The sequence below is a fragment of the Camelus dromedarius genome, chromosome 9 (genome assembly GCF_036321535.1).
Source record: "Camelus dromedarius isolate mCamDro1 chromosome 9, mCamDro1.pat, whole genome shotgun sequence".
NCBI lineage: Eukaryota > Metazoa > Chordata > Mammalia > Artiodactyla > Camelidae > Camelus > Camelus dromedarius.
Genome location: NC_087444.1, coordinates 24286009 through 24310936, shown reverse-complemented (window position 1 = coordinate 24310936; position 24928 = coordinate 24286009). Strand labels below are relative to the sequence as shown.

Sequence of the window (24928 nt, the reverse complement as noted above, 5' to 3'; positions counted from 1 at the left end):
GCAGAAGTGAGAGGCGTGGGGACTTGACCTTGAGTGCCTACATCCACATCCAGGGCGTAGGAACTTCCTTGTGTCACTGTCGTGAATGACCACCAACTTAGTGTCTCAGATGAAAGAACTGGGAACGGCAACATCCCACAGACAAAGAGGCTGAACTGGGACTCTGCCCAGGGGTGTCTAAGTCTGCAGCATGGGTCCCTTCCGAATCACCTGGTGGCATGTCACAGTAGTCAGACAGGGCTGGGGTGGAGCCCCAGCTCTGCTCCCTGCTGCCTGACCTCTGCAAATATTGTACTTCTGTCTCCCCATCTCTGAAATGGACATCAAAACCGTGCCTGTCTTTGCCGAGGGGTTGCCGAGAGCAGAGGATAGAATGTAAAATTTGTGAAATATGGATCCTGGGATAAAACACACACAAGCCAACCTTCATAGTGCACTTGTATATGAAACGCTTTACATGCACAGTTGCATAGAACTCTCCCAAGAAATACAAGATGCCCACATCAGAGAGGAGATCACCAGGGTTCAATGACATGAGTTCCCCTCCCACAGTCACTACCTCCACCAGTCCCCATTCAGTGACAAGTCTTCCAAAGAAGTTTTTGTGGGCAGAAGAGTTTGTTAGGCCAGCATAAAACTTGGACGAGGTAGCAGCCACAAGCCCCCACACATCCTGCCAGCTGGTTCCCCCCTGTGCTCACCCCCATCCAGCCCTGGCCACCCCCCTAAAGCCAGCACATCTCCTTGGGAGGAGACCACCCAGCCCGCAAGGAAGTGCTTATTATCCCAGAGTGACAGGGCCACTCCCGGCCACGTCTCCAAGCCAGCCTGGTGCTCCTGCCTGCTGCCTCTGCCTTCTGAGCTGCCAGGGCTGCAGACGTCTTGGTCTTGGTTGGAGTCTCTGGGACCAGATGTAATAGGGCAAGCTAAAAATAACCAGGCGGGCGGCCACCACCGGGAGTGGGGGTGGGGGTGGGGGCCTGTGCTGGGCGCAGACACATGATCCCAGGGACCTGGCTGAGTGGAGCTGAGACCATCCGGCAGCCTGAGCACACTTCTGCTCCCTGCTTCCAGGACCCACCCGGCAAGAGGGCCCCTCTCCTCTGACCATCCGAGAGGAAATGCCTTTGACCAGCCACAGGACAGGCAGCAGCCGAAGGAAGGTCATCTGGGCTCTGTGCTTCCTGCTTCTGCTCCTTGAAGCCGGTTCTGCCAAGAATATCTGGAAACGGGCATTGCATGCGAGGCTGGCAGAGAAGTCCCGAGTAAGTACCCGGGCTGGGGGTGCTGGGAGGAGATGGGCGATCCCCATGCTGGATGGCATGCAAGTACCCCCCAAACATGGGCTGGACAGGGCAGGAGTCTTTCTTTCTCTGAGCTGTGCCAAAGTCGGGTGGGGAGTGGATGGAACGCACAGTCCTCAAAAAGCTCTGTGCCTGGAAGTAAAGTAGCAAGGGACATCTAGAAACGCACAGGGGATAGGGATGTGCTTTTGCCTACCAAAGTTTACTTTCTCCTGACAAACAGCATCTGATTTAAAAGTCCAGGGACTTAAAAACTGAGTGTTGTGTCTTAACAATCAATAACCAAATGTCAATAGGATGCAGTCGTGCATCCGTGCAGTTAGTGACTCATTCAGTAAACATTTAGTGGAAACTGCTCCGGGCCAGGCGCTGTGTGCAGTCCTGTGCACACACCAGCTCCCATCCTTGAGGGTGGCATAGTCGAGTGGGGGAGGCCTTGAGTGACATGTGACAGCAATACAAAGGGATGGCATGATCTGGCGAGAGGTGAGAAACATGCGCCCTGCAGCCCTGTCCAAGTTTGAATCTGGGTTCTGCTGCTCACATGCTGTGTAACATCAGGAAAGTCATTTGACCTCTCTGAGCACCAATGAACTCATCTGAAAAGGACAAATTGAAGTGTTTCTTTCAGCTCCTTTCAACAAATACGTAAGTTTGATCGCAACTGTTTTCCTAGGCCACTGTTGTCTTAGGCTGCGGGGAAACAGACATCAGATCCCTGCCCTGGGGAACTCACGTTACCCCCATGGGCATGGGGTTGCCGAGAATGAATGAAAAGTGAAAGGAAAACATTCACAAGTACACCTCGTTCTATTGCACTTCGCAGATACTGCTTTTTTACACATTGCAGGTTTGTGGCAACCCTGTGCTGAGCAAGTCTATTGACACCATGTTTCCAACAGCATTTGCTCACATCGTGTCTCTGTGTCACATTTTGGTGATTCACACACCATTTCAAACTTTTTCATTATTCCTTTACTTGTTATATTGATCTGTGATCGGTGATCTTTGATGTGACCATTAAAGGCTCAGAGGGAGACTAGCACTTTTCAGCCATAGAGTATTTTTTATTCACTTTTAAAAATTTAAATATAGTTGATTTGCAACGTTGTGTTAGTTTTAGGTGTACAGCAAAGTGATTCAGTTACACAGATACATAGGGAAAGTATTTTTAAATTAAGGTGTGTACATTGTTTCTTTAGATGTAATGCCGTTATACACTTGATATGCTACAGTATAATGTAAACATAGATGCACTGGGAAACCAAAAACATTGTGTGACTTGCTTTATTGTGGTGATCTGGAACCAAACCCACTGTATGTCCGAGGTCTGCTGGTAGCGTGTTCGGTGGCAAGTGTCAAGGAAAGAAAGAAAGCAGGAAGGGGACTAGGAGAGAGAGTAGGGGTGGGGGAGGGTGGCATTTTAGCTCCCCAACCCCAAAAGGGAGCACAGAGGCACAGAAGTTTCAAGAAGATGATACTAGCACTCTTAGCATGTATATGAGGACTAAATGACTCCATACGCATTGAGCTCTTGGTGCATAGTGAGTGGTCAATGCATCTTAGTGACTTTTACTCAAATAATTATGAAACTGGATGGTGTTTGCTTCCCCAGGTGGAAGGCAGGTTCCTCACTGTGGGACCTGATTCTGTCTCATTTGGTGCAGTGTTCCTGGTGCATTGCCAGGTATCTGCCATTAAGTTGGCACCCAATACATTCTTGTGGGTAAATTATGGGCAAATACAATGGAATCACAGAAGAAGGTGTGCAGCTCTGCCCCAGCATTGGGGACATTCAACCTAGGGCTTTGAAGGATGAATAGGAGTTTGCCAGGTGGAGAAGAAGGAGAGGGGATGTTTAATGACCCCAGGCACCGTGTGATCTATGAAACTGTATTAAGGCTAATCTCAGTCTCCAGGACTCACACTCTACAGATTAAGCAGGAAGTCACACAGGTGGAGAAAGTCCTAGTAGCAAGTGAAATGGTGGTAGGTGTGTGGAAGGGGGAGACGGTTTGTGAGATACTGTAGTCATGGAGGGCTTCCTGGAGGAGGTGGACTCTGGCCAGATCTTGAAGAGCTATTAGCAATTAGAAGGAGGAAGGACGTTCCTGGAAGAAGACTCAGCATGGCTGAGGCACAGCAGCAGAAGGGCTGCATCTGCAGCCATCGAGAGGGCAGTCCTTGCTCTAGGAGAGGGCTCGTGTGCACAGAGGGAGAGACTCTTTTCTGGTTGGACTCCTGTGTGCGCGTTGCTGGCCCAACAGGACTATTTAGGCCTCAAAATATCCAGCACTTTGGTTCTAGGACCACAGAGAGATTTCCAGTACATCATCAGGCCTGATCTCCCCCTCATCCTGGAGTGTCACAGGATCGGGTGCTGTGACATCTCACGAGGAGGAATGAGGAGGCCTGGAAGATTGGGGACGATGGTTGCTGAGGATGGACCATGGTCCAGCTTCCTCAGCCCAGGATGGGACACCTCTCAAGAATGATCTGGATAATTTCTCAGAAGTTCCCCTTGGGTTTGAGCTCTAGGGGCCCAGAGCAGTCACCTATGCATTCATGGTCCCCATATGTCCCCTTCCTTCCTTGCCTCGCATCCTCATTCTTCCGAGGAGCTGCCTGGGACCCTCCCTCACCCAAATATACTACCTGCACTAAAACCCTAGTCTCAGATCTGTGTTGTGGGTTTAATTTTGTCCCTTCCTCCACCCCCCCAAAAAAAGATTTGTTCAAGTCCTAACCTCTAGTACCTGTGAATGTGACTTTATTTGGAAATAGAGTCATCAGAATGTAATTAATTAAGATGAGGGCATATTGAAATAAGGTAGGCTGATGTGGCTGGTGAGGTTATAAGACGAGAGACACAGAAACAGAGACTGATGGGGAGAAGCCAGTCTGAAGACAGAGGCAGAGATTACAGTGACACAACTGCAAGCAAAGGAACTCCCAAGGACGTCCAGGAACCATGGGAAACTGGGAGAGAAATGCAGAACAGATTCTCCCTCACAGCCTCCAGAAGGAATCAGCTCTGCTGACACCTTGACTTTGGACTTCTGGCCCCCAGAGCTGGGATAGAACACCTTTCTGCTGTTTTAAACCACTCAGTCTGCAGTGCTTTGTTATGGCGGCCCTAGGACATGCATAAGGTCGGCTTCCAGGAACTGGAAGTTGCGTTGCTTGCATGCAGCAGCCCTGATGGTGGACATTTCCCAGATGAAATCAAGGCCAAAGTGGGGGGTGACTCACCCCACACTGTTTTGGCCATGGACAAGTGAAGCTATCACTGTGCCCTCAGAGCCTGGAGACTTTCCTCACTCCTTGAGAGATGTGAGAATGCACTCTGGTAGGACCTCAACATCAGGACCACTAAGATGCATCCGTCTGGAGGGGAGGGGCTGATCTGTGGGCCCTGGAGTCTTCACGGCCAAGAGCCCGCAGGTCCTTCCCAGGGGCAGGAGAGAGGGGAAGTGGCGTGCCATGGTGAAGCCCCTCATGGTAGGCTCGGTCATACCCGGGGACCCAGCCTAGAGCCTGACACATCACAGGCACTCAGAAACATTTTAAGAATTGGGGGGTGAGCTGGATAGATGGGCGGGCGGATCGATGGAAGGAAGGAGAAATAAATGAATAGTGTGACCTTGGAGGTGACTTTCTGCTCTCTGAACTTGGCTTCTTTGTCTTCTGAGGTTTCAGGCTTGAAATTAATTCCAGGGGGAAATGAGCAAGGGAAAAAGCCTGCAGGGCCTGTGTCGTGATAATCTGGGAGGGCATGTTCGAGAGGGAAAGCAGAGGGAAGCTTACCTGACCGTCCAGAGCGGCACTGGTCACGACAGTGGACAAAGTGGAAACAGTCCAGATGCCCATATGCTCTGAATGGATGAACAAAGAGGGGTGTATCCACACAGTGGAATAGTATTCAGCCATTAAAGGGTCTGAGACACGCTACAGTGTGGATGAACCCTGGAAACATGATGCTCCGTATAAGGTGCCAGTCAGAGAAGGCCATATCATGGGATCTATTTGTACAAAATGTCCAGAAGAGGCCATTCATAAGGACAGAAAGTAGATCAGAGGATGCCAGGGGCTGGGGGTGGGATGAGGTGATGTTTTAGAAACAGACAGAAGTGGTGATTGCACATTATTGTGAAGTTCATCAGTGCCATAGAATTGAACACGTAAAAATGGGAAATTTTAGGTTATAAGTATTTTACCATGATAATTAAATAAACAAACAGTGGGAACTTGAGGTCCCTCTTAGGGATGCTGTGAAGGTCCCCAGGATCCACGTGGTCGGGGGAGCAGGTCCCCAGCAGCCTGGGCGGCCCTCAGGGCATTGGTTCCCCAGCAGAGTCCTGGTCAGGCTTGTCTAAGCCTCATGGTCTCCTCCTCAGAGGGCTGTTCCCGAATCCCCTGCCATCCCACTTAGCAATCCCTTCAAAGTTTTCATAGCTTCTCCATTTCTCCTTCTTAACATTTAGCTCCATCATTATGATCTGCATGGTTTGTTTAGTTTTTCATTACCTACTTTCGCAGATGACCCATGTCCTGGAGCTGAACCACATGAAGGCAGGGGCAGTGTCTTCTGGTTCAGCTCAGCTCTGCAGCCAGTGCCTGGTGTGGCATAAGACTGGAAACTTTGACTTTACCATGAAATGAAGGAATAAATTACATTAAAGCCTTCTAGAATGGAAGAGAAAAGATGGAAATTCTAGGAGACTTCCAGATGTGCAACAGGGCTCAATGGACACCAGCTGAAGGAGGTGGCTGAGTTCGCAGTCTTGCTCTCAACATGCACTGAGACGGTTTGTCTGGGTGTGAGATCCAGGGTTTCTGAGTACCTCTCTGAGGAAGTCCCAGAGGCCAGTGTCGAGGTCAGGAAATGGCATTCGTCACCGCACACTGAACTCTTAAACCCTCTGTTCCAGGGAGAGACATATTTTTAGATCTTTGACGTCCGAATTCCAGAGGAAGAGCAAGGAAAGCTTAGAGGAAAATTGGCTTTCTTCCTGCACCCAAGCAAACCAGTCCTAGACTGCATTTTTCTTGGTCAGGCCATTAAGTCGCTGGAACATTCCAAAGGAGGGTAAAGCTCTTGCACGAGAATGAAGGGGTGGGAAAGCTGAGGGAGAGACCTGGGGTAACTGGGGCAGCTTTGCAGATTGGATTCTTTCTCCTTAAATGGAAATGGTTTAAATATTTTTCCTGATTATAAAAACAATGATGTTTACTGAGAAAGACATTCAGACAATACAGTCATAAGTAAGTAAAAATGATCTAAATTCTCCCTCTAAAACATTAGCTCTGTCGACATTCTGGTGTGTGTGTGTGCACCCAGACATTTTTGAGCAGCACACATTGTCTTCTTAGTGGTATTTGCTCATAGTGTTTAAACTTTTTATTGTGATGAAATTCACAAAATATAAAATTAACCATTTTCAAGTGAACACTTCAGTGGCATTTAGTACATTTGCAATGTTGCACAATCACCACCTCTGTTTAGTTCCAAAATATTTCCATCACCCCAAAAGGAGACCCTGCGCCCATTAAGCAGCTGCTCCCCACCCCTCTCCCCCTAACCCCCCAACCCCCGCCCCTGGCAGCCACCGATCTGCTTCCTGTCTCCATGAATTTCCCTATTCTGGGCATTTCCTATAATACACAGAATTTGTGTCTGGCTTATTACTCACACTGTGTTGCATCTTGCCTTTTTCACTGAACAATACGTGGTGAATACATTAATATGATAGATCTGTGTCCTCTTTTCAAAGGCGTCTGTGGTGTTCCGAGGTACGGATGTGCCATTATTTATTCATCCAGCCTCCTCTGGTTGGACATCCACCCATTTGCTTCAGTGGCATCTGGACTTGGACTTGTGGAAATGGGCTTCCCACTGAAACAGCCCAGAATTAGTATTTCCCTACCTGCTTCCTGACGCTCTCAGCAGAAGAATGGCTCTGCAAATCTATGGAGGCTTCCAAAAATATCCCCCCTAGGAAGGGGAAAAAATAGCCACCAGGTTGACACCTTAAGGGAACAACCATTTTTATCCAAGAAAGGCACGCAGCCCTGAGACATTCTTGTCTCAGTTGCACTAGAAATGTATGTTCAGCAGCTGTGCTGAAGCAAGCTTGCTATACAATCCCTTAGCAGGAATGACAAGAAAAGATGGAGATCGTGGGTTGTCTGGGATTTTCATGGAGGACGTCGTCAGTCTGGGGTGAGCTGCCTCCTTTCTCAGAGAGATCTGATGTGCCATTATTTTCTTTTCAGCTGAGTGGCAATGGAGGGGACGGCTGGCAGGGGCTGCAGAGACGGGTTCTTACCAGAAAGTATACCTGCGGGAGTCAGCTAAGTGGCTACATCCTGAGCTGGGGCTGGTCCATAGGCAGGAGGCAGGGGCATGTGAGAGAAAGGGACCCTGAGCCCACAAGGTAAGAAGGCTCTCAAAGGTGAGATCCAGGTTCCAGGGACAGGAAATTGCCAGAGTCAGACAAACCCAGGTTTGAATCCTGCCTCTGTTGCTGGCTGGCAGCATGACACTGTGGGTAAGGTCGAGTATGAAATGGGCATGAAGGGACAGACCCACGTCACTGCAGGCCACTTGGTGTGCAGAGCCAACCACACAGGGACGGTGTGCGAATTCATCAGTTCATACACATAAATGCCTAGAAGGACGCCCGGCATGTGGATCACCGCCAGCAGGTGCTGCCCATCCTTGTCACATCTTCATCATCACAGCTTTCTTTCAACCACAACAAAGAGGATCTGAGCACCTGCTATATGCCAGGCATGGTCGTAGGTGCTGGGGACACAGGTGGGAAGAAAACCAAGTCCTCAGGAGAGCAAGCTGTAGCAGGAGAAAAACAATAAACTAAATAGTGTGCCAACACACGGACCTCCCGAGGGTGATCAGGCTTTGGAGCTACATGAAGCAGGCAGAGGGGAACAAGGAGCACCAGATAAGGGCACATGTGAGCAGAGTCCTGGAGGAAGTGAGGGCCGGAGCCAGGTGGGCATCTCCAGAGGGAGGCACAGCCCGTGCAAAGGCCCAGAGGTAGGACCTCAGAGAGGCCTGACCACTGACCAGTAATGAGGGAGAGGAAAGTGATGGGAGGCAGGGAGGGAGATCAGAGCAGTGGAGGGGCCAGGGTGTGGGGCCAGCTGGGGTCTGACCTTTAGTCTGAGGACTTCTGCCTTTAACTTTTGACCCCCTGGGCTCGAAAGTCATTGAAGGGTGATCTATTTATTTCTTTGCTAGAAGTCTGTTCTTTCTCAGAACTCCAGGAACAGCCTTTGTTTAGGACCTTCTGTGAGCATCACCTTGTATGACATGAAATATTTTTCAAAACATTTAATCCTTTAATCTGGGCCCCTCGGTGAAATTGGTCCTTTATCACCCAGAACCATCTGTTGTTTCGGCGGCACCATAAATCACTGGGGCGATTTGACTTCTAAGGCGCTTATCTCCTTTGTTCTCTCCAAATTCTGAGAAACGACGTTTGAATTTTCCCCAGAGAGTCATGGAGCATCTAAAATTGCTTTCTATCCACACGCCCCCCCTGCTGGGGTCTGCCATTAGGAAGTCACTGGACAGGAGGCATTGGAGATGGAGTGGAAAGCATTTCCCGTCTGATCTCCAGGTTGCATTAAATTTCATAAATGAGGCTTGATATAAAAACAGGCTGGGCAGAAAAACCAGCCATCCCTTCCCGGCCACGCCAAGGCATCCTCCACCAGCCTCTGAAGGAGGCCAGGGCAGCTGTCACCTTCGATTAGGATTAAAATGCTGGGGCCCCAACATGGGTCCGATGTCATTAATTCTGAAGAAACAAACTGAGAGTTAATGGTGTGGGATTATGTGCCCTGCTTGCAGCTTGGAAATTATTCATGAGGCTACAGGAATCAGAGAGACCGAAAAGGTTGAACTGGAGGTTAGAAGATCCAGGAGTTACAAGGTCTCCTCTTTGTTTTGGCTTCGTTTCCTTATCCACCAAATACTGGCTTTATATTCATTTTTACTTTTCATAAATTAAATAATTTATATAAGGGAGAAAAGAATTTTCTGGGTACAAACTACTATACACAAACTAGATCAGCAACAAGGGTTTACAGTATAGCATTGGGAATTATACACAGTATCTTGTAATAACCTATAACGAAAAATAATCTGAAAAAAATATATATATAACTGAATCACTTTGCTGATCACCTGAAACTAACACAATATTGAAAATCAACTATACTTCTATTTCTCAAAAAAGGTGAATTCTCTGGGTGAAGCTTGGGTGGGGCCAGGAACCCCACCCTACCCCGGCTGTCTCCCCCAACCCCGCCTCCCTGAGCCCCATTTAGTCACTGTTTCCTTATCCCCTGGCCCTCAGTCTTAGCCCTTGGGGGCCCCTGGGAGGTAGTTTGAAAACCGCTGGTCCTGGCAGTTGCACCGGCTGGCAGATGTGCTTGGAGGGGACCTGTTCTCAGTGACCTGACGCCCCCTACAGGGGATTGGGAGCAGCGCATGGAGTTTGCAGCCACTGCAGTAGATGGGCAGGAAGGACGTTCAAGCATCTTTGGCGGTTGAAGGCATCTGTAATTTTGTAGCTTGCCTTTTAAATTTTTTACCAACATATCATAAGGGCTTTTCCTGTCATTAATAATTCTTAATAAGTACTTATACTTTTTAAATGTTTTAATTGTCTTCTTTAAAATGAAAAAAAATGTGTTCATGGCAAAAAAAATGTGTGTATGTATGTGTGTGTGTGTATATATATATGTGTATATATATGTGTGTATATATATAAACCACGCAGAAGAGCATGTAATGAGAAGAAAAGAGTGTTCAGTAAATAAGGAGAAATCTCCCTTGGCTTCAGAACTTAATACTTCTCTCCAGAGGCAACCTTTGACAACGGCTTCTTGTAGATTCTTGTATATCCTTCCAAAAATGGGTTCTAGGCCCGTATAAATACATGCATATTACATGTGTGTGCCTATGGATATTTTAAGACATAGTTAGGTGCAGAGCATACAGATTGTTTACACCTTAATTTTCTTCCCAAACCACCATCTCTTGGGGATCCCTCATAAGCAGGTTTTTTTTTTTTTTAGTTGAAGCACAGTCGATTTACAATGTTGTGTTAGTCTCTGATGTACAGCATAGTGATTCAGTTATACACACACACACACACACACACACACACATATATATTCTTTTTCATATTCTTTTTCATTATAGGTTACTACATGATAGTGAATATGGTTCCCTGTGCTAAGAAGCAGGTTTTAAAGGCTGCATGCTATTCCAGTCTGCAGACATGCATTATTTACTTGGACAGTACAACAGGCAGGATTTTGAACTATGTATATATTGGGGGGTGGGGGGTAAGTAGGTAAAGCATTTTAGATGGGAGTAGCAGCTTAGGCATAAGTAGGAGACAGAGCAAGCCAGGATGTTTTTTTCCCCAATGAACCGACTCTGTGTCTAACTCTGTGTGAGTGTGTGTGTGTGTGTGTAGGGAGATATAAGAGCTGCCCTCCATTCACCACACCTTCAAATCCAGAAGCAGAACAGTCCCGGCATGGATGGGGTCTGATGTCAGAGGGACCCAGGCTGGGTTCCCTGCTGTGACTTAAACTCTCCCAATCCCACCTCTAAGATGCTTATTTTATTGGTCATTCATCCATACTTCCTATATGTTAAGTAGTTGATCATATTTTTAAATTTTATATTGAAACATTGTACCAAAAAGTGCAAAAATCCTGAATCCAGCTCCATGAATACCCACAAAGCAAACACACCATGTAACCATCACTCAGATTAAGAAACAGAACAAGGCCAGCCCCCAGGGACCCCCCAGGCCCCCTTAAGGTCACCACTCACCAGGTGACCATTCTCCTGACTTCTCACACCTGACATCAGCTTTGCCTGTTTTTGAAATCAAAGTATAAATGGATTCACACTGTGTTCTCCTGTGAGCCAGCATTTTTCCCCCTCAATATTATGTTTCTGAGGTTGGTTCAAGTTTATTGTGTGCATTTATTCATTTTGTGGGTGATTTGTAAATTCTCAAAGCTCTATATAAACATATGCATTATAAGAAAGATATATGTATGTAAAGAAATATACATAAGTATCTATGTGTTTGTGTGTGTAACATATATATATGTACGTACGTATATATAACAGGATAGATACTTTACAATTCTTTTCCAGATTCATATTTGCTGCTGATGGTCTTATAGTTCGTTCAGTTTGGGGCTATTACAGAGAGAAACAGCATCTTTTCATCCTCAGAGCAACCCGCTGAGCCTGGCTCTGCTGTGATTACACAAGGACGCGGCGGTTCAGAGAGGCCCAGCGACTGGCCCGCGGCGCACAGCTCACGGAGGCGCTGGGATCCGCTGCCACCGCCCCGCTGACACCGCCCTCTTCCCGCAGGCCGAGGAGGCAGGCGGCCCCCGGCAGCCCCGCGCAGACCGCTGCCCGCCGCCCCCGCGCTCGCTGCCCCCCGGCGCCTGCCAGGCCGCGCGCTGCCAGGCCGACTCCGAGTGCCCGCGGCACCGACGCTGCTGCTACAACGGCTGCGCCTACGCCTGCCTGGAGGCCGTGCCGCCCCCGCCAGGTAGGCTTCCCCCGGTCAGGTGGATATGGGACGGGGCGGGGGGGCACCAGAGGTGAACCGCCCTGCCCGGCTTTGCGCGACTGGAGAAACAGCTGGGCTTAATTAAACCTGAGCCACCTAGGGGGACCCATCTGTGAAATGGGAACACAGAGCTCCTTGAGCAAGCGTCCAGCCGGATGAACGGAGCACGTGCTGTATGCGGGGCTCGCCATTGCCCTCAGGGCGCTACCGTCCAGGAGACGCCTGTTTCCCGGAACACCTGTTCCTATGAAGATGGGGGAGCTATTTTATAAACAATCCAGATTTCCAGCTTTCCTTAAAAATCCTAGACTGCATTCCCTGGGCCACTGTCTGCTGGAGCCTCAGGTGCCCCTAGGTGTCAGGGGGCCCCTCCAATTTTCCAGGAACCCCACCAGGCCCACTTCACTCACGATGCCCTGCCCCGGGGATGTTTGAGATGGAGACCAGACACCTTAGTCATCCAGGTGGGGTGCGCCCCAGAGAGGATGGAAGATTCAAATCCACTAGCTAGCTGGGCACCTCCTTAAATCCCCACCTGTAAAGCAGGACTGAAATGAGAAGGCACAGACCACCGGAAGTGCTAGGAGGGGCAGAGAATCCATAGGTTGCTTGTTGAATCTCAACGTGAATCTCTTTGGGAGAAACAGTCCTCAGAGGTTCATCTTTGGAGGGAAGGAGTTTCTGGAGAGGTTTGGGAGGGGAGGGAAGGGAGCCCCGGGAGAATATTGTGGGGGTGGGGTGGTTACAGGCAGCTACCTCCCCCTTGAGGGAGAATCTGTGCCCCTAAATGCTTGCAGTGGGTGGGCAGTAAAGTTTCCTCCACTCTCGGTTCTGCTCTGGGCTGAGTCTTTGATAGACAGCAGCCTGCTTTGGACTGTACTTTCAGCGAGAGGTGTGGTCCCCCTGAGGCCGAGGCAACAATGAACACATTTTGTTTTCTTTGTGGTGAGGTCACAGCGATGACAAGGGACTCAGCACCGCTTCATAATGCTTATAATGACAGTCTTCGAGCACAGCCTCTTGGCCAGGCTGGCTCCTACAGGGCCTTTTATAAGAAAAACAAATTGGCGCCCCCTCCTGGTGGAGGAAGCATAGAAAAGTACTCCTATTTGGTTGGACAGGTCAAAAAAGTGCCCCTTGCTTTGGACTGAGAGCATAGGGATTCCAGCCTCACTTGCCGCCTAGAACAGGTGTTTTTGAGCAGTGCACAAAATGTACAACTGTCCATGACATTCCAAATAGCCTTTCCTTACATCATTCTCAATTCATGCTCACACAGTCCCATGGGGTGAAGAGCCTGCTATCTGCCCTATTTTACAGCTGAAGACATTGAAGCTCCGAGAAGCTGAATCCCTTACCCCAGGTCACAGCAGGCAGACCTGGAGTTTCAACCCAGTTTTCTGTCTATGGAGAAATGTTCACTGCCTTATGCTCTGAGTGTAGGGATGTGAGGCCTCTGGGCCCATCTGCGGGATCCGTCCCAGCCCAGAACATCCTTCCCCCAGATACCCACACAGCTCACTTCCTCACCAACTTCAAATCTTAGAGGTGGTCACTTTCTCTGGGAAGATTTCTCTCTCTAAATGGCAGTCTTTCTTCTGGCCATTCCGTACTGCCTTCCCTGCTACAGCTTTCTTTATAGCTCAGTTTGGAATATTGTGTTTTGTATGTTTACTGACTGTTCCCTTCACCTGAAGGTTGGCCCCATGAAATAGGAAGTTTGGTCTGTTTCATTCACTGCAAAACCCCCACCTCCTAATAGTCTCTAAGCACATAAAAGCTACTCAGTGAGTACTGAATGAATCAATGAAGGCCTAGCTTTCACTGGCCAGCAGGAAGGGCTGTCAGAATACTAATTAGTTACAGTAAGAATTATAATAATAGTGTATAGCACAAGGTTTCTCACCCTTGGCACTCCTGACATTTGGGGTTGTTTAATTCTAGTCGGGATGGGGCTGGGGGGCTGACCTTGGCATTACAGCATGTTGAGTTGTATCCCTAGCCTCTACCCACTAGATGCCCGCAGTACCCCATCCCACACTGTCACAACTAAAAATATCTCTAGACTTTGCTAGATGTTTCCCTGGGGGACACAGTTGCTCCCCAAAATTGAGAACCGCTGATCTAACATGACTTGAAATGCACCAGGCCTTGTGCTAAGCAGCTTACACACTTGCAATCTGTGTGTGGGTTCCCTCCAAAGCAGACCCCGAGATAAGGTCTAGGATGCAGGGAGCTTATGTAGTAGGTGATCCCAGAAAGTTCTAGTGGAGGAGCAGAGAGGCGAGACCCTGGGCCTCCAGGTCTTTAAGGTCTGCAAATTGATAGGAGGCTTTGACCGAATTTAAGTATTCCAGGAAGTATAGCAAAAGGTGTACATTTCCCTATACAGGAAATATTAATAAATTTCCTATTTAAAAAAAATTAAGTTCTGTTACTAAAAAGAAGAACTTTTGCTGGAGGACTGAGTTGTTTCTCCTGCAGGGAGACTCTGTGTTTCATCATGAGATGTAGGCTCCCCCACCTCCAGAGGCTGGGGCATTTCTCAGCTGCCTGAGGAAGGCCTCGGTTTAACCATGAATTATCTTGTTAGTTTTAGACTGGCTAGTGCAGCCGAAACCTCGATGGCTTGGGGGCAACGGCTGGCTTCTGGATGGCCCGGAGGAGGTGTTGCAAGGTACCTGCAGGGTGAAGTCCAGCCCTACAGCAAAGCCAGGCTGACCCCAGGAAACATAACCAGGGGCTGCCCGTCCTCCCGCAGGCTGCCTGTGCTCAAATACCCACCCCAACACGGGAGGGGATGGCTGGGGCATGGCCAGGCTCTCAGAATCCCCAGAACAGTGTGGGGTGTGACTGTCCCTTGGAATGGGGCCTCCTCCCTGGGTGGAGAATTGAGAAGGAGGGGGCTTGGTGTTGGTTTTCAGATCCCTAAAGTCACCATAGTGCTTCACTGTTCCCTGCCAAAGTGGCCTCCTTCTGGGGTGGGTGGAGAGCAGTTTCTGAAATGAGCAGCAGACAGGCCCAGGAGCCTGGACCACTGTAGGGGTGCGGGTATGACCTTTGCGTCTGAGCAGCTGGGCTCGTGACTCTGCGCACATCTGTGTGCATGACTGTGTCTGTAGGACATGTGGCTCTGCATGGAACCGTGTGGCTGTCCTTGTAGCTGTGTGTCTGAGTATTTGTGCATCCATGTTCGTGCATGTATGTAGCTGTAGGTATGAGTGTGTGTGTGTGTGTGCAGGATTTGTGTGCATGTGGACATGGGTGTGGCTGGCTGCATGTATGTGTTAGGACTTGTGAGATGTGAAAAATGTGCGTGTGTATCAGAATTTTGGTGCGTGAACATGTGCATACGTGTGATCGTAAGCAAGAGCATGTATGTTTCATCATGTGGGGGTGAACTTACATGTACGTAAATCATGATGCATGTGAGGGCGCATTGGTGCACACATGCCACTGTGAGTGAAACCCAAGGTACAGCCTGGAATCTGGGGTGCAGAGCCACGTGGGGAGCTGTCCCTGAGAGCCTGGTGTGTGTCCCTCCTACAGCAGAGGCCTGCAGCACCACAGAGGACGGGGCAGAGCCGCTCCTCTGCCCCTCGGGCTACGAGTGCCACATCCTGAGCCCAGGTGACGTGGCTGAGGGCATCCCCAACCGTGGGCAGTGTGTCAAGCAGCGCCGGCCAGCAGGTGAGTTTGGACACCCAAACCCCACCTACCTCTCCCTGGAACCTCCCCTGGGAGACCTGTCCTGAGGAAGCTCCCAGACCCCTGAGCCTGGAGCCACCCTCCTCCAGTCCCACCTCTTCCCTGCTCCTCACCCTCCTCATCTGCACAGGACGTGGGCCAACCCCCTCCGCTGACCTTGCTGCATGATCAGTTAGAGCACAGGTACCTGCTGGCTGTAAGACCTGGCAGGGACTTCTCTGAAATAGGTTTTATGACTTTGATGAGGGCGGGATGTGAGACCTGTCCACCTGGAGTATCGTGAGCCAGGCTCTCTCCTGCGTAGATGACTTTTGTTGCAGTAAACACACATCAAAAGAAGATGTTTTCTATCTTGCAGAAATGCAGGTATGTGGAGTGGTCCCACAGTGGGGAGTAGGGTTAAGGTGTCAGGAGGTGCCAGGCACACAGAGAGCCCAGGAGTGGAGGTTTTCATGAACTTCAGAGTGGCTTCAAAGAGTGCCAGTGGGCTCCACAAGGACCTCTGCTGGGACCACTCAGTGTGACTTTATTATTTGTCTTTGGAGACAAGGCAATAAGTAAATAGAGTGAAGGGCGCAAAGAGCTTTGCTATAGTTTGTATACTTTCCACAGGAGGGCAAGGACAACAGAGCCAGGACTGTGGGGGGCGGGGTGTTGCGGGGACCACTCCTGCCTCGCAAGGCATAAGGGGGAGAGGTTTGGTATGGAATTTGGCAGAAATGGGTGGCAAGCAAAGAATCCAGCACTTTGGGGAGACTTTGGGTGACTTGTCAAAGACGAGCTCATGGGAACTTTGAGACCACATAGTCCGGGGCCCGTGTCCCCAGATCAGCATCTCTGAGCCCTCACAGCTGAGGGCAGCACCTCAGTCAAGACTGAGGGTAAGTGCAGCAGACCTATTGGCCAAAAGAACCCAGTGCATTGTCCCAAAGCATTTTCCCCTGACTTGAGAATTTCTTTCTCTAAGGTATTTCAAGAACAATATAGACATTAAATCTGTTATACATTTAGCATCGTTATCTTTGCAAATAATAGAATTGTGAGACATTGAACTGTCTCGAGAATCCTAGTTCCTGGAATTCTGAGCTTTGAAAGAAAATTACATATAAAAGGATTGGAATCACCCAGGAATCTGCGGTTTCTTCTACATCCCCCTTGCTCTTGGGAATCACAAGTGGGTTCTCCAGTCAGACAGCCACAGTTCCAGTGGCCCCTTGGCCTCTCACTGCTGAATGTGGTGAATAGCCCAACCTTGTCAGGCCTCACTTTCCTTATCTGTAAACTGGGCTAACAGTAGTTAAGCAACGGACTCTTTGAGGAATAAATGACTTAATCCAGGTAAACAGGCCTGTCGCTTCTCAAGCACAGAGCAGAATCCCTTCTGTTTACACCACTGCTGTTTACACCACATCACACTGCAGGTGGCCGAGGTGTGCAGTCCCTTGGATGTACCTCCCGAGGGCAGGCCAGCCTGTAGGAACCTGCTGGAATATGGATGGAATAGGCTTTTCCAAAAGAGCTGCAGGGCAAGTCAGGACTTTTCTGGACTGAAATGTCACTATTATAACTGGAAGGGCCTGGAATTACTGCATCTTTCTCAGCTGATTTGCTTGTTCAGTTAGATGACCTCCAAGATCAGCATAAGCTAGACATGTTCAAACCAATTCTCGAGGGACCAAACCAGTTCAAAAAAGACTCACTACCAGGATGGAGATAAACAGAAAGAGTGGATAGTCAGGTGACTGCACTGATGATGCCTCTGGAAGATTGAGGACCTCGTGGTGCTGTCCCTAAGCTTCAGTGCAAGCCTGCAAAAGAAGTATAACCAGGAACAGCGGCCAGTGTGATTGAGAGTGTAGCCTTGGCAAGTATACTGAAGCTCCTGCTGCTTGCTGTACCGGGAGCAATAAAGTCCTTATCTCTGACCTGGTAGGATTCTGTTTTCTTGCCAACATCCATGAAATAGTAACAGACTAACTTATTAACTTGTAAGTGGGGGGGAAAGCAAATCACACACCCAGAATCTATGACAATTAAATTTTAAGTTAAAAAAATGTGTTTTGAAAAAACTGAAAATCTGGAACGAAAAGCAGTATGGAAAATCCTTGGATTTCTAAACCTGCTTTCATTCTCTGCTTAATTTTTTAATTAAAAAAAAAAAAGAAGTTTAAAGATCCTAAAGGACCTCTATCAGTTTTAAACCACACCTTTCCTTTCTTTTTTCTTTCTACTTCCTCTACAGTAAGGTACAAATTTAACAAGCCTTTTAAAAGCAAAATAAAGCCTAAATCATAACCCAGAAAAAAAAAAATAGTGTAACCTTCGTGGTTTGGTGTAGCCACTATGGAGGACAGTATGGAGGTTCCTTTGAAAACTGAAAATAGACTTAGCCTATGATCCAGCAATCCCACTCCTGAGCATATATCCAGAGGGAGCTCTAATTCAAAAAGATACACGCACCTCAATATTCATAGCAGCACTATTTACAATAGCCAAGACATGGAAACAATCTAAATGTCCATTGACAGATGTCTGGATAAAGAAGATGTGTTATATTTATACAATGGAATATTACTCAGCCATAAAAAAGAATGAAATAGTGCCATTTGCAGCAATATGGATAGACCTAGAGATTATCATACTAAGTGAAGTAAGTCAGACAGAGAAAAACAAATATCATGTGATATCACATATATGTGGATTCTAAAAAAAATTGTACAAATGAATTGATTTATAAAACAGAAAGAGACTCACAGACATAGAAAACAAATTTATGGTTACCAAAGGGGAAAGGGGATGAGAGAGGGATAAATTAGGAGTTTGAGATTTGCAGATACACACTACTATACATAAAATAGATAAACAACAAGGACCTGCTGTATAGCTCAGGGAACTACATTCAATATCTTGTAATAACCTATAATGAAAAAGAACATATGTATAACTGAATCACTATGCTGTACACCAAGAACTAACACAACATTGTAAATCAACTATACTTCAATTTAAAAAAAAAGAGCGCAGCCTCAGAACCACTGAGACAGATTCAAATCCTGCAATTTCCTTCCCAGATGACCTTGGGCAGCTAACCTTTCTTAGCCTCAGTTTCTTCATTTGTAAAATGGAGCTGGTGAGAGTCACAAGAGTCACAAGTGTAAAGGCTTCTTGGGGTAGTTATGTGGTTTGGATGAGAGAACACTTATAAAGTGCTTAGAGCAGCCCCTGACACAGAGTAGTTCCTCAAGAAATGTGCACTGCCATCACCTGTGTTAGGGGAGAGGGAGGACGTGAGATCAGAAACTGGCCCAGACAACGCACCCGCCTAACGAGGAGCAGAGTGGGAATTCCAAGCCCGTCCACCTGCTCCGAAGCCTGGACATGTGCGCATGTCTTCCCCCACCCCTCAGGAATGATCTGAGCCTTCCAGATGGAAATGTGAATAACATTTCCCCAAGCCTTGTCCCCACAGGCTGTCACTTAGCAATAATTGTTGATGATTGTACAGGAATTTGCAAACATCTTAAATTCTAACCACTTCCCTTGGAGCCTTGGTCTAAGGGAAGAAAGGGGCACTCTTGTCTCGGGGTAACCAAGGAAGAAGGCTTTTATTTAAAAAAAAATTAACTGCATATTTGAAATAATTTCTGACTTACAGAAAAGGGGCGAGAAGAGTCCCTTGGACCCTCCACCCTGATTCATCAGTTGTTAAAATCCTGTTTCCTCTGTCATGCTCTCTCATTCTCTCTCTCTCCCCCACCCCATACTCTCTCTCTAAATCTACTTATTTATTTGGGGGACTACTTGAAAGTAAGTTGCAGATCTTATGCACATGCCTCAGATGCAAGTCTCCCCAGAGAGCCGGCTGCTCAAGGGTGCTGAGGAGCATTCAGATTTTACAGCCTGTCTGCCTGGACCCTGACATTTGAGGTGTTCATGTCTCTCTCAAGAGGAAAATGAACATTGACACACAAGGTTGATCTTGTTTCTCAGAGAGCAAGGTTGGGGTCCTCGGTGTACCTCCTGAGTGAGTTCGATGACTCTCCAAGCCTGAGCATCCAAGATAGGGGAGACACAGGGGCCCGCACTCACCTCTGACAAAGTGACTTCACTGGCTGCTGCATGAGGATAATGCGGTCACACAGCCAAATGGAGCAGGGGCTCCAATCAGTGGATTTATTTTGTAAAAGGGATTCACATCAGGTGTGATAAGGGAGCCCAGTTCTGCAAAGACCACCATCTCCTTTCTGGGAGATTCAGGGATGGAATCCATCCCCAGGGAGAAGGGAGGAGCAGGAATGTTTCAGAGAGCCTCCGGCCTAGAAAAATCTTGCTATTTGCTTCAGAAAATAATCAGAAATAGTTGTCACTGAGGTTGCTGATAAGTTCTCTGCCCAAGGGTGTGGACTGGCCCCTGTTAGTGCTTGTACAGTAAATGGCAGTGCTGGTCCTGGACACCCTGGTGATTTTTAGGATGGCCACACAACAGAAGGAGAACAAAATGCCCACTGATTGCATAAATACGATTTTTTATTGAGCTGTAATTGACATACAGTATTAGTTTCAAGTGTGCAAATGTGATGTATTGACATTACAGCAATCAGACCAGGCTGATGCGTGGAGTTGACTGTTTGAGGCATTGCCAAGTGAAATGTCTATGTGATCGGCCAGATTTCTCCACTCTCCCATGTTAAATTTCCCCAGCTCCCTCCACAAAATATTTTACTGCTGTGATCGGGTCAGGGCGGAGGAGGGGGTTGGGATTAATGATAGCTGTGGAAATTATGTGGTGGGAATTCTTAGTAATTTGAGACTCAGGGAACTGCCAAGAGTTGACCGCTTTTTATACACAGAAGTGGCAGTTTCATGTGTTTCCTTCTAATATTTGCATATACATGTTTTAAATGAAATTCTTTCTTTTAATCCCTCAAAATAACTTGAGGTATTCATTGTATGCCCATTTCCAGGTGGGAAAACTGAGGCTCAGAGAGGATAGTGAAGCAGCAGGGTGAAGAGTCATAGGCTAGTTGTTTTGTTTGTGGTAATGAGATTCAAGTCTCTTCTTTCCCCCCTTAATGGAGGCATTGGGGTTTGAACCCAGGACTTTGTGCACGCCAAGCGTGTGCTCTACCACTGAGATATATGCTCCATCCCTCGAGTCTCTTTTGAACACTCAAAAAACTGCTATTTGTCCCCCATGGGAACATATTTTGTCATGACATTTGCTGAACCATATGTTGGAATTGGCTTCTAGTTCATAAGAGAGTGATTCACAAGCTTTTTTGGTCTCAGGACCTCTTTAGACTCAAAAATACTGAGAACTCCAAAGAGCCCTCCTTTGTGTGGGCTCTGGTTGTGGGTATTTGCTATATTTGAAAGGAAAGCAGAGACATCCCAAATATTTATGTGTTAATTCATTAAAAATGATGATAAACTCACTATGGAGTAAAACAGGAATAATATTTTTTTCTTAAAAATAGCTATACTTTCCAACCCATGTGCAGAGTGAGACGTGTGTTATTGTTTCCCATGTTTGCAATTGTAATATGTGGATTCACAGCACTGGGTCTTCACATCAGCTTCTGCATTCGATCAGCTGTGATGTCACACTGTACGCGCGTGAGAGAATGAGAATGGAAAACACAAATAATTCCTTAGTATGATTAGGAAAATAGTGTGGCCTTGGAAACTCCCCAGAAGAAGTTTAATCCTGTCACTTGTTTTCCAGATGGACGATTCTTCCGACACAAATTTTACAAAGAATATCCAGGTAAGAGAGGCATTCCTTCCTTGCAGAGGGTACTCAAAAGGGCCATGGGCATTTCTGGGGTGAAGAAGAGAAGGAAAACCCCATGGACTGTTAAGAAAGCCACAGTTTGAAGTTGCTGTGAAGGAAAATGAGTGTGTTCTCCCTGGTGGCTTTTACACTGTCAGACGGCACTTTAGGGGTGAGGTGGTGGGATGCCAAGATGCTTCTGTTGTGAAAATTTCTCCTCTGCCTGAGCAGTCCTCCAGGTGGCATCTGATGTGGGCAGGAGCCATTCTAGGCTGCAGGCTGGGACTGAGGCTGCAGCTTAGAGGTGTCTTATAGGGGATAAAGTGGGAACTAGGATTGGGAAATAAAACAGAAGGCCTGTTGTCTGTTGGTGGGCAAAAGAAGGGCTTACAGCAAACATAGTTTCACGCTAAACATCAGAACCTGGGACTAGACATGCAAAAGTTCCTCCTACTTTCATTCAAGGAATTGGAAAATATGGCTGACACCATTCTTTCATCCTATCATCTATCCATTATCCATTCATCCATCCATCCATCCATCCTCTCATCTATCCATCCACCCATCCATCTATCCACCCATCTACCCATCCATCCAGTCTTCCATCCATCCATCCAATCTTCCATCCATCCATCCATTGTTCCATTCATCCACTATATCTTTTTTAAGAATTGACAATATGTATTTATCAAACATTGCTTTTCATCTTGTGCTGGAGATTGAGGCTACATTTGTGACATGGCAGACCTAGTCCCTGTCATCATGCAGCTGATATCAAGCAGAAAATTAAAACATAAATAAGGCCCAAGTGGTTATTTCATGATAACAGTGATCAGGACCACTGAAGTCACATACAAGATGCTCTGAAAAGGACACCTTAGACTAGGATGTCAAGGAAGGCTCTCTGAGGAGGGGACATTGAAGCCCAGTTTAAATAAGAAATAGTGGACGGAAGAACAGCAGGTGTGAAAATCCTGGGGTTGAAGCAGCTTGGCCATCACAGCAGCCAGGGTGGGTGGTGAGCAAGGCAGGAGACAGCTGGAGATGAAGCCAGATGAGGCCAGGGACCATGGGGAGGGGGAGGGGATGCTGGAGTGGGGACTGGGTGACCTCATTTGGGGGACAAAAGGGGGCAGGGCCAGAGTGCTGGGCCAGGCTGAGGTGTTTGGACTTAGTTTGGCTGGTGAGCCGTGAGCATTTGAGCAGGAATGGGCACACCTGCCCTGATAGAGCCCAGTTCTTTTCACAGAGGGTGCCTTCAAGAATGTGGCCGAACCTGGGAAAGGACAACAGAGGCACTTTCAATAAAGCAACGGCAGCAGGTGAGTGGGAGGCCTGATGAGTCAGGGCAGGAGTGGGGCTTTACCTGTGGGTAGGATTTTCAAATTCCTGTATAATTGTAAAGTGAAATTATGTGAGAGCTTTGAGTGTGATCAGAAGGGGAAGTTTCTATAGCTTGTGGCCCTAAATCCTAAGGCTAGACTAAGTTGCAACTTATTTTCCATCCCTTTGCCTTAATGGTTCCATGAACAGGCAGACACATCCTCTCTGTCCTGTGAAGGCGGGCCCTCTGCCTCCCTCCCTCTGTCACACGATCCTGTCAGGGGCCAACTCTGATGGGCAGGAACCAGGTGCTAAGTGGTGATGGTGGAAATACCCAGTGGGCAAGCCCACCTGGTGCTGGGGGGGACACCGTGGATATATCAGGGCTCCTCTTCTCGGGGTTTATTTCCTAGGAGGAGACTAAGCCAGTCAGTCAGCAAATCAGTAAGAAAGGCAAAGACTGCAGTGGCGGGAAGGAAGCCCGACAGACAGGCCATGTGATGCAGCATAGCTGGGTGGTGGGGGAGCTGCTTCAGAGGGGGGTCAGGGAGCTGGGAGCAGGTGACATCTGAGCCAAGATCTGACACGGTGCTCAGGCAGAAGGAGTGGGAAGGCAAAGGTCCCAAGGCAGGAAAGATCTTGGCTTCAAGGAACCACTGGAGCAGGAACAGAATGATGGTGGGGGAGGCCGGTGCCAGAGGTGAGATGCAAAGGACCAGGGTACAACTGAACACCCACCCAGTAAATGAAAGCCCTTGACAGCAGGCGACTTCCCCCGAATGTCCTTGCAAGGCATACCCCACGTTTCAGATTCCAGAATATTCAGGTGTGAGTCCTCCTGGAAAATCTAGAGCTGTGGGGATTGATGTCTATTACCTGCTGATGACAGGAACAGTCCTTAGAATGGGTCTGACCCACCTGAGTCTGTGAACCTTAAACGGAGAAGTGCTGGGGCCACTGGGGAGAGCAGGACTGAGGGAGACAATTGAGGATGGCTCTCAGGAGCCAGCTGGCCAGAACTGGGTTTAAATTCCTGCTCCACTGCTGGGTGACCTTAGGCAAATGACTTCAGTCCTCCAAGCCTCAGTTTCCACACCTATAGAATGGGAGTGATGAGGAGGGATGTATTAGGATCTAAGGAAGATGATACCTATAGAAGAGGGAGATCCAGACAGTGGAGCTCACATCTCCCCACGAATACATCAAAATTAAATCTACAGGTGGAGCCACTCTCACCAAAAACAAACTGGAGACTAGCAAAAAGACTCTCGTACAACCGAGGCTGTAAGAAAGACCCACAGGAACTCGGTAGGAAGGGCAGAGGCAGATAGTACCCAGAGAGACTGAACAGCGAGTTAAGAATTTAATCTCAGAGGAAACTGGCATCTTTCTGGTGTTTCTGGTGGGTGAGAAGGTTGTGGATGACACGCATTTGTGACCCCACGTTCTGCCGAAGCAGAGGTTCATATCCATTCCTTCTTTGCTTTCCTTTCAGCCAGTGCACAAGAACATTCCTCCACTTTCTGCTAAGCCTTGGAAACAGTTGGGTAAAAAAATGTTTTTCAACCCCTAGAGGTCATGCCCAGCTCAACAGAGCATGACCCCAGAGATGCTTGGAGACAGGACACCTGGCTCTCAACCCCCGTCGGGCCCTGCCTGGCTGGGTGACTTTGTGGGAGCCACTCACCAGCGCCTGGTCCCTGTTTTATGACCCTGGAAAGGAGGCACACCAAGCAGTCCCCTTGACCTTGTAGCTCCCTGGATCGTCCGTGGGAAGAAGTCACTGCCTTTGTGAGCTGTGTGAAGCCCATTTCTAAGATAGAGTTCCATGTCTTGCTTGGTACTGGTTCTTCCAGGTTTGACTCCAGGAGGCAAGTACCCATCCCACATGTTCTCAAGATAAGTTTGCTCATCATAAAATGGAAATGAACTTACCTACTCATGCTTGATTCATAGTTTTAACCACCTGGTGATCTTAAATTGGATGTGCTGAAGCCATTGAATCCTAGGGGTGGGAGGGTGGGGAGAGGGGTGTTACTGGGATGAGGTGTCAGCTCAGTTCTGCCCAGAGAGTCCAGGGTTTAAGAAGCAGAGCTGAGGGCCTGCTTGCCTCTTCCCAAGTGGAAGCATGAGGAGGCCTTGCCTGGGATCAGAAGATAACGTTGGTTCTGTGC

At 48.0% G+C, this 24928-nt stretch overlaps 1 protein-coding gene across 3 annotated transcripts; it reads left to right on the top strand.

Annotated features, from left to right (window-relative positions):
* Positions 1-806: 806 nt before the first annotated feature.
* Positions 807-24688, top strand: WFDC1 (WAP four-disulfide core domain 1). Of its 3 annotated transcripts, XM_031457970.2 has the most exons (8): positions 807-913; positions 1075-1265; positions 11746-11929; positions 14544-14627; positions 15500-15640; positions 21384-21425; positions 22681-22753; positions 24250-24688. In XM_031457970.2, the coding sequence occupies exons 2-7, from the start codon at positions 1122-1124 to the stop codon at positions 22737-22739; spliced, it is 654 nt and encodes a 217-aa protein (XP_031313830.2). In that variant the 5' UTR covers positions 807-913; positions 1075-1121; the 3' UTR covers positions 22740-22753; positions 24250-24688. The 3 variants fall into 3 exon arrangements, with proteins under 3 accessions (XP_031313830.2, XP_064344989.1, XP_064344990.1); XM_064488919.1 differs by lacking the exon at positions 807-913 and having other exon boundaries at positions 973-1265; XM_064488920.1 differs by lacking the exons at positions 807-913; positions 14544-14627 and having other exon boundaries at positions 973-1265.
* Positions 24689-24928: the final 240 nt, after the last annotated feature.